At 30.8% G+C, this 9,967-nt stretch overlaps 1 protein-coding gene across 2 annotated transcripts; it reads right to left on the reverse strand.

Annotated features, from left to right (window-relative positions):
* Nucleotides 1-2: 2 nt before the first annotated feature.
* Nucleotides 3-9,573, reverse strand: LOC108916058 (transmembrane protein 214). 2 transcript variants are annotated; one of them, XM_018722250.1, is made up of 10 exons: nt 9,316-9,573; nt 9,078-9,253; nt 8,822-8,989; nt 8,040-8,760; nt 7,840-7,982; nt 5,509-5,635; nt 5,197-5,450; nt 4,883-5,001; nt 158-316; nt 13-96 (listed from the first exon to the last, which is right to left on the reverse strand). In XM_018722250.1, the coding sequence occupies exons 1-9, from the start codon at nt 9,449-9,451 to the stop codon at nt 196-198; spliced, it is 1,965 nt and encodes a 654-aa protein (XP_018577766.1). In that variant the 5' UTR covers nt 9,452-9,573; the 3' UTR covers nt 13-96; nt 158-195. The 2 variants fall into 2 exon arrangements, with proteins under 2 accessions (XP_018577765.1, XP_018577766.1); XM_018722249.1 differs by having other exon boundaries at nt 3-316.
* Between the last annotated feature and the right edge of the window lie 394 nt (nt 9,574-9,967).

Genomic DNA, 9,967 nt, shown 5'->3' on the forward strand with positions numbered 1-9,967 from the left:
TGTATTAACAACTTTTTACATAATGGCGTTTATAAATAAATTAATGTATAAAAAGACTACTGTAAAATTACATATCCACTGATAATCAACCATAACCTAAAAACAGACCAGTTTTTACATGCTTAAACGTTTACTTAGTCTTAACGATTCATCTTACAAATCAAACTGAAATTAAACCTAATTATCAACCATAGCTCATTTGATGCTTGTCTGGACTTTCTCGTAGATCCAGTGGTAGTATTCGGAAGCCTTCTGGTGAGTGGTATTGAAGGCTTCGATCACCACCCTCTGGACATTTTCGGGTGACAACTGGCCCCTGTAATAATTGCAACATTCTCTAAATTTCATTTTAATAAATATGTAGGGTTGTCCTATATTTCCAGAATAACGGGTTATGCATTCTACTTATTTATGCAAAGGAAATCAAGACAAATATTTTAATAGGATGGGTTCAGCAGATCAGAATTCTGTTTGTCATTCAATTATTTTTGTTTTATGTTTGTACAGGGTGAATCTTAAAAGTGTACATCCTCGTTGCGCCTTCAAGATGTAACGTGCATATTACCAGCAAAACGCGTTAAGTGCAGAATTCGCAGTATAATTAAAAATAATAATTGTTGCAGTTCTTAAATAAAAAAAGCCAAAGAAACAGTTATTAACTCCACTGAGCAATTTGGTAAAATACACGTCACATTTTTAAAGACGCAATAACGATATATATTTTCACTGTATGTATAATTTACGATGTAAATGAGTTTAGATGAACAGACATTCATTTTCTTTTTTTATTGCTCTATGTGTAGATTTGAGAATCGCTTTCAGCATGAAAAGTAATTATATTTATACCAGCACGCCGAAGAAGTGCGAGTCTCCCGAAACATGCACAGGGATATAGAATACCACTCGAATCTTTTAGTTTTATACTGTAGGTAAAATCTAAATTAAAATTAAATTATGCACTAATCATAACTCTAATTTATCCTCTTAATAATAGACCGATCGAAATAACTCATTTAGCGGGAAAAAAAAAGAAAATCGTTACCTGGAGTTTTATAAGTGGAAATAGTAAAGGGGCTTATAATAAACGAAAAAAAAAATAAATGCGTGAGCAGGGGCGGCGGAGGGTTGATTTGGGGGGTTGAAAAATTATGAAAAATTGTATCATTGGGATTTCTGGCGAAAGTTGTACTCAAACAAAAAAGTATCCAATATAAAAGTTGTAGATCATGCAAAAATCTACCACTTTTGTAGAAATCACTTTTTAACATAACCTCAAAATTTCCGAGAAAAATGCGAAAAAGTTTTTTTCTGATTTTTCGTTTCTTATTTCTCATTGCCACACAAATAATTTAATTTTAACGAAACTTTGTGAAAGTATCCTTTTCTGTGTCTTAAATATTTCTGAGATATTCATTTTTTTCGGCCTGAAACACTTTTTTTCAAAGAAAAATTCTACTTAAAAAAATCATCGTACAGAGTTCTGCCGGTAATAATTCTTTTCGTTTTGACATATACTTTTTGGTGAAATAAAAAAATCTGTAACCACAGTTCAAAAACATGCAATGCAAAGAAAGAAAATAACTTGCAACAATGAATTTTTCAGTTATTGTTGATAATTTGCTTAAATTAAAAAAACATTCAAAAACTGATTACACCAATCAATTCTTTGTAAAAAACTAAAAAAAACTATCTCATTGATTGACCCAAAACTTTATTTTTTGTAAAGTATTGCCATAAACATAAGTTGAATAGTGAATAAATAAAATAAATAATATTTTTTTTTTTCTGTAGGATCGATTAATGTACTTATTTTTTTTTTAATTTTGATGAATTCATAGATATACAGTGTGTCCAAGATGGGATAGCATTAGGATCTAGGAAAGGGTAAGAGATACGGACGGGGAGGCTCAGATTAGAAAAAAGTTGTGTTTTTTTATACCTAACAATATGCCGTTAGAAAGTTTTAAAATTCCGGGTAGCTTCGGAGGTATCCGGAAAAACCCGAAATTTTGCAAAATTGTTAAATTTTTGTCTGGCTTTATTTGAAAACAAATTTTAAAATAAATTACATATTTACAATGCCACTTTTTTCGCTCTATACAATGGCGTCGACATTTTTGCAATCCGACGTTTCGTCTGAGTGGCCATCATCGGGTTAATTTTTTTGAATACGTCGCTGCTATTTTTATGACCAAATCTAGTCATTTTTGTTTCTGAATTAGAGGATATTACTAATGTAATAAAAAGTTTTTAGCTTGCCTTAGCTATCATTTAAAATTTTTCCTGAGCATGGCTTTGAACACACAAAATATTATTGATTAAAAAAATTGTTGGATATTTTGTCCTGTATTGACTTTTATTCTCTTCTCTCTCTCCTCTAATAGATACAGGTATTTTGAAAACGTTCAGTGCCGTACTCAGGAAAAATTTTAAATGATAGCTAAACACCTTTTTAAGCAATTATAATAGTAATATCAAATTCAGAATTAAATTTATCATTTGTGTATTTGTAATTCGACTTAGATGTTTATAGCCATTAGGGTGGGTCAAAAAATATCGACAATTTTTTTTTTACTTTATACTCTGAAAAATAGGTTGCTAGACACCTCTAGAAAATTCTCTCCAAATATGAGCTCTTAATTTTAATAGGAAGGTCCTCCGCTTTACAGTTTTCCATTTTTCCTCAGTATTAGAAAAAAAAATAATATCTCTCTATCAACTGTTAGTTAAAAATATCTCTCCTCATATACTTGTAGGAAATTGAACGCTCTACAAAAAGTCTCTTACAATTTTTTCGTAAACCTCACCGTTTAAAAGATATTAAAGGTTGAAGTTTAATTATTTTAAGACAAATTTCTGTTTTGCTTATGAATTTTATAACTCGTTAACAAAAAATCATTATGAAATGCGCAATTCATGGTGTTGTAGGAAATTAACTGCTCTACAAAAATGGTCTCTTATGATTAGTCGATTAAATAAAACGTTTAAAATATATTCATCGTCAAACTTCAATGCATGCCATTTTAACAGTTTTTGTTTAATAATTCGGAAAATTTCAATTTAGTTTAAGTTTCAGGGAAATTTATACAAATTTGAGTTTCTAGTGAAGCTCCTAATGCAGTCAAAAAATTCTTCGCTATCATACTTAATGGTTAAAATTACAAAAAAGTTAAAAAAAAATCAGCACAAATCCAAAATGTTTGTAATTTTATAACTCGCTTGATAATTAAATAAAAAAACTTTTTAATAACAAATTGAACATTTTTTTTCTTTAAGATTAATACTTAATAATAATAATTTCTAACAAAAACGTTATTTTTTCAAGATTTAATGAATCATTGACTCTCAGTCAGAAATAATGCACTAATTTTTTTTCGATGTAACCAAACATGCTTACGACTAAAAAAAATTAGAAAAATAGTTTAAAACATTTCTCTGTTCATATTTTTATAAATTTCCCTGAAACTCATAAACTAAATTGAAATTTTCCGAATTATTAATCAAAAACTGTTAAAATTGGCGTGCATTGAAGTTTGACGATGAATATCTTTTAAACGCTTTGTTTAATCGACTAATCATGAGACCATTTTTGTAGAGCAGTTAATTTCCTACAAAACTATGAATTGCGCATTTCATAATAATTTTTTGTTAACGAGTTATAAAATTCATAAGCAAAACAGATATTTGTCTTAAAATAATCAAACTTCAACCTTTAATATCTTTTAAACGGTGAGGTTTACAAAAACATTGTAAGAGACCTTTTTTGTAGGGAGTTCAATTTCCTACAAGTATATGACGAGAGATATTTTTAACAAACAGTTGATAGATATGAATTTTTTTTTCTAATACTGAGGAAATTTTTTTTGACCCACCCTAATAGCCGTACTGAACAAAAATAAAGTTTTGGGTCAAACAATGACAGTTTTTTTTTTAATTTTTTCTGTAGAATTGAATGGTGTAATCAGTTTTTGAATGTTTTTTAATTTAAACAAATTATCAACAATAACTGAAAAATTCTTTGTTGCAAGTAATTTTTTATTTTTTTACATTTTTGAGCATGTCTTTGAACTGTGATTACAGATTCTTTTATTTCACCAAAAAGTATATGTCAAAACGCAAAAAATGATTACCGGCAGAACTCTATGATGATTTTTTTAAGTAGAATTTTTCTTTGAAAAAAAGTGTCGGGCCGAAAAAAATAAATATCAGAAAGATCTTGATTTTTTTATCTCAAAAAATTTGTGGATATTTAAGACACAGAAAGGTATACTTTCACCAAGTTTCGTTAAAATTAAATTATTTGTGCGGCAATGAGAAATAAAAAATCAGAAAAAAACCTGTTTTTCGCATTTTTCTCAGAAATTTTGAGCTTATGTTAAAAAGTGACCTCTACAAAAGTTGTAGATTTTTGCATGATCTACAACTTTTGTATTGGATACCTTTTTGTTTGACGTCAACTTTCTCCAGAAATCCCAATGATACAATTTTTCATAACTTTTCAACCCCCCAAATCAACCCTTCAAAAAGCTTCAATTGAACTCTACCTACTGTCGATTAATGCTCTTACCGAGAGCATCACACCGTGTACCAAATTTGGTTTTTCTAGATATTGATTTTTTTCGGAATTTGAAACTCCTCTCAACGCATATAACTTCTCAGGGGTGCAGTTTAGTATAAATGTAAGTTGCATCAAATCACCATAATTTGGGTTCCTCTATACGCCCCTGCTATGTGTCGGTTCTTATGTGAAACATCCTGTATAGTATCCGAGCAATTACTGTTTACGATGTTGTAAATAAATATTTTCAATTAACTAAATGTTGTTCTTGAACTCGTTTTAAAGAGATAATTTTAAAAGTACCTTTTGTAATGTGTAACTTACACAAATATTTCCTTCCTCAAATAATCTACGCTTTTATTGTAGAACAGGATGGAGGTAGAGTAAACATTGGTAACGGCTTTGTGGGACTGTTCGATTAATCCAGGTGCATAAGATTCAACCTAAAAAATATTTATCTCCGCATTACACCGTAATAACTAAAATCAGTTGCAGAATTTTTTTTTCCAGATTTTTGTGTATATAAAAATTAATTAACTCAATTCCAAAACACCCAAAATGTTAAAGACAATAAGTATCACATCCTCGCAAATGTGCAAACAACTTTAAACCAGTCAGTAAATACTATGCCCACTTACAGTTTGTAAAACAACAGGATATTTCTCGATGAATACTTCCTTAACATTATGGAATGCATTACAGGTAACTTTGCCCAAGTCGGAAAATAACTGTACATATGGCAAACTAAAATCGGCTACAGCTTTATGATAGCCTGGGAAATTTTCTTCTATTCTCGTATCGATCCATGCCCAGCCTTCTTTCACTTTTGCCATTCCCCTGTGACTGTATTCGCACACACCGTATTCTCTCAAAGTCCTGCTTGTTCTAGTTTCTTCAAAAGCAAAGAGAAATTTGAAATTAAATTTAAATTCCAAACAACAACTCCTTACCCTTCCAGCTGCCATGCTGTTTTATATCAAGATATACAAATCCGGCTATAGCCAATATAATCAAAAACGAAATTGTTTTGAAAGACAAGCCGGAACTCTTCCTAACAACCATTTTCTCCTCAATTTTCTGAAAACAAAAACGTCAAAACTTGTATATATACATATATAAATAATCTAATTATTAATTCGTAGCTTTTTGTAAACAATATAAAACGTCAAAAAAACGTATACTGAAAAAAAAATATGAAACACAAATGGCGCGGTAAAACCGAGTGGATTTGTCAAAATGTACTTTTACCTACTAGATTACAAATCAGTTCGAATTCCATAAAAATATATTATAAGCGATTCTAGAAATCCCCTTATACAATTAATGAACGATTGTTTTTTACTTTTCTAACTTTCTATTGAATTAATACCTTTGCGGAACGTTTACTGGCCATGGCTGAATCGTTTAAAGGAATCTAAAATGTTAAAATTATTAAATCTGTTATACAGAAACAACACGATTTATAATTCAACGAAATATTTCGCGGACTTTACACTAAAAACTTAAACACCTTTCTAAAGCAACATCGACGTTTGCTACCACCGTTGTTACGAGAAACGCGCAAAATCGAGGAAATCAATTTACAACGCCCTGCGCGCGCACGCCGGAACGCCGGAAACCGTGATCGATAACCATAGCATAAATTAATTTGATTATTATTGTATTCCTAGTTATTATTACAAAATTAAACAAAACTAAGGGGAGTGTTAGGCCCACACGATTTTTTTTAAGTTATTATGTTAAAAATGGAATTTTACTTCTACTAGCCCAACTAGATAACATATTACTCTTACTAATTTTATTATTATACATATTTATATTTATTTGGAAAGGAAGTTCAAACTGTAAGTTAAAATACAAGCAAAAAAAAGTCGGAAACATTGGGCTTTTACTAATAATGAATAGTCCAGCGAAGTTATCAATTATTGTTGTGTTATTGTTATCAACAATATTATATTATACAGGGTGATTCACTTTTTATGAATAGGGCTTTAACCATCGATAAATCTCGTCAAAATAATATAATTGTGAAGTATACACTTTTTCTTCCAAATGCTTCCTTTTAGACATATAAGCTCTTGAGAAAATATTTTTTTTTGGTTTTAATTTTTTTTTTAAACTATGAAGGCCATTTGTTTTATATTTAGTACGAAGTGTACGAATAAAAAGCTCTATCGATTTGACAAATTATTATGAAAAGAGATCGGTCATAGGCGTCCGTAAAGGCCACTATTTTTAATATAATTTCCACATCACTGGACATTTTTCAAAATGAATTTGAGGATATATTAAAGAAAGTCTGTACCCTTGAAAAGTTAAAAATAATCTTTTAAACATAACCTCAATATAATTAGGAGAGCAATTCAAAGCTTAATTAGGCGATGTGAGAAATGCATTGAGGTTCGAGGACATTTTGAACATTTGTTGTGATACTTTTTCTTTTGTTCTCTATTGTTAATTGTTATTTCTGTTTGTTGTTTGAAAAACTTAACCATTTCACATGTAATGAATCCATCAGAAGCCATTTTTCTCAAAAATCAAGCATTTCATTTAAAAATAGTAAGAGTCCTTTTTGCTGTAGAATAAACTGCAATATAAAAAAATTTGAAAATTTCCAGTGGCGTAGAAATTATATTAAAAATAGGGGCAATCAGAGCCCCTTACGGAAGCCTATGATTGGTCTATTTTCACAATAATTTATAAAATCGACAGAGCTTTCCATTCGTACACTTCATACTAAATATAAAACAAATGGATTTCATAGTTTAAGAAAAAATAAATAAAATCCAAAAAAGAAAATGTTTTGTCAAGAGCTTATATCTCTAAAAGGAAGCCTTTGGAAGAAAAAGTGTATACTTCAAAATGAAGTTATTTCGACGAGATCTATCGATGGTGAAAGTCCTAAACATAAAAAGTGAATCACCCTGTATACTATTTGTTTATCAATCACAATAAGTAAAAATAGTATGTACTATACAGACAACCTTACATGAAGTGTACAAAAATAACTGAAGCTTCTCCTTTTCAAAATAAATCACTGAAACCGAATGTATAGGTATACCTGATAACTACCAAAATGTTTAATTAAGTAGTATTACCTCTCCCATTGGCAGTTTATTTTAAAGGTAATTTTCTGAAGAAGCATATCGATGTTACTTTGTTGTGACCAGAGCATATGCTTCAGTTAATGTTTTTACACCTAAATCTGTGTATATTATTATTAGAAAACCGTAATAATTAATGTGTTAATTTTCTTTAAATATACAAAAAATATTCGTTACCTTAATACTAGCAATAGAATCATTCAGGCCGTCTTCCTTTCGTTTTCTTAGTGATAGCTCCTCATTAATAACCTTAAGATTATTCAACAAATCTCGAACAGCTGCTTTGTCTATTTGTTTTGAAATATTATTCCAATTATCGCCTGGAACATAATACTCGTTACCGCTAAGAAAATACACTTATATTTGACCTATAATACCTATACGGCGAAGAAGAACCGAGCTGGCAGCTACATTTTTAGCATAAACCTTATTCCAGATTGACATCGTTGTTGCATCATTAGCAAAAATATCAACGAGAACATCACAAATACAGTTCTGATATGGCTTATTGCTATTTGTTACAATTTTTTTCAATAACACCTCTACGTAAGCATGATGTTTCTCTTTATTTTTAAATAAAAGTGCCTTTAGATTTGTGACTTTTCGATCCAACTCTTCCTTCAAATCTACAGGGAAGTTCTTTTTGTCTAGATAAATTGTGTCTAGAATTAACAAAAACTCATCTGTCGAAATGGATTCGTCATATTTACGATTCAGCAGGTCTAAAAGGTACTTTACAACAAAGCGAGTATAATTTTTCATGTCGAGTAGAGGCAAGAACAATTCTTTGAAAGTTGTTAAGCCACTGTGTAAATCGCTAATACCGACATGGCCCACCGCCCAGAGGATTGAAAGCCCTATATTTGGTCGATTTTGATAAGAATTCCGAAGCGTCACGTGCTTGCTAATATTAACAGATATTAGATTTGGTTCATTCATTGAAATATATTGAAGATAAAACTTATTTCCTAATGCTGGTAGACCCCTACTCATATCAGTCGCCATAGACGTTAAGCAAATATCAAAAAACAGTTGCGTATTATTTTTTCCAGCCTCTTTTACAGACTTCTCGATTACATTTTTCAAACCAGACGGCACCTAAAATTACATTATACATGCTGTTCATAATTCTCCTAATGATAAGAGGTAAAACATTTACCAAGTTAAGGGGATAACCTTCAGGTTTTGAAGAAAAAACATGGTCCTGAACATCAACGGGCACTTTTTGGTTTAAAAATTGTACCAATTCCTTCAGCCAAACAATAGGAGCATCAGGGTAATGGTTTTTGCTTTTCTCAAAAATAGAATTAAACTCATCGACATCAATCTAAAAGATATGAAAAATATGTTTTACCCCAAGGCATTTATTACGTACTTTAAAATATATTTAACATTAGTAAAAAATAGAATCTTACTGCATTAAGGGCACTTTGAATAGATTTTGGAGGTTTTGGTTTTGGTGGTTCTTGAGGTTTGTCCTTCTTCTGTGACTTCTTATCAGTCTTCTCTTGCTTAGTTTTGTCTTGTGGTTTCTTATTCTCCTTGTTATTTTTATTACTTGAATACAAGTTCTGCACTTGTGACTTTGGTACTACAATACAACTACAATTTTGCCACCGTTTCCTTACAATATATATTACATTTTCTACTTACAGACTTCCTCAATTTTCACTCCATTCAGTAAGTTTTTCTTGCCTTTAACATCCTTATTATTGCCGTTATTTTTTACCACTGGTAGTTTGCTGTTTTTGTCTTTCTTTTTGGTGACGATTTCCCATTTTTCTGACATGTTTTCACTTGAAATGAAAATAAAATAAAAGAAAATACAAGACAGCTGACAAGTTTACGTTATGTCAAGTGAGAATACGGAGTCGGAGAATAGAATCAAATTGACAACATTACAGGTTCACTGGTGACGTTTCAGTAGCCGTTCCACGTCACGTAGACGTAGACACAGAATATCTTAACTACATAAAACATACCGAATACAGACGTACGGTCCGTAATGAACTGTGGAACCGTGATACAGAATACAGACGTAGGAGAGGACGGGAGTATGGATTTGTTCGGAACGAGAAAATAGAAAATAATTTTTTTTTCCAAATTGGTCACAGAATGCAGAACTCAGGATTTGGAAAGATATTGTTAAGTTAGGTTCGACTGGGGCCTTCGAGCATATATTGTTTCTGTGATCTGTGGCGCATATACTATTGGAAACTGGAAGAAGCATCCCAGCCCAGCACAAAACATATAAGTATAAATCATTCTCGTGCGAGCGGTCGAACTGAGCGGACGTGTTTATTGT

Source organism: Anoplophora glabripennis, unplaced genomic scaffold, assembly GCF_000390285.2.
Source record: "Anoplophora glabripennis isolate ALB-LARVAE unplaced genomic scaffold, Agla_2.0 scaffold1134, whole genome shotgun sequence".
NCBI lineage: Eukaryota > Metazoa > Arthropoda > Insecta > Coleoptera > Cerambycidae > Anoplophora > Anoplophora glabripennis.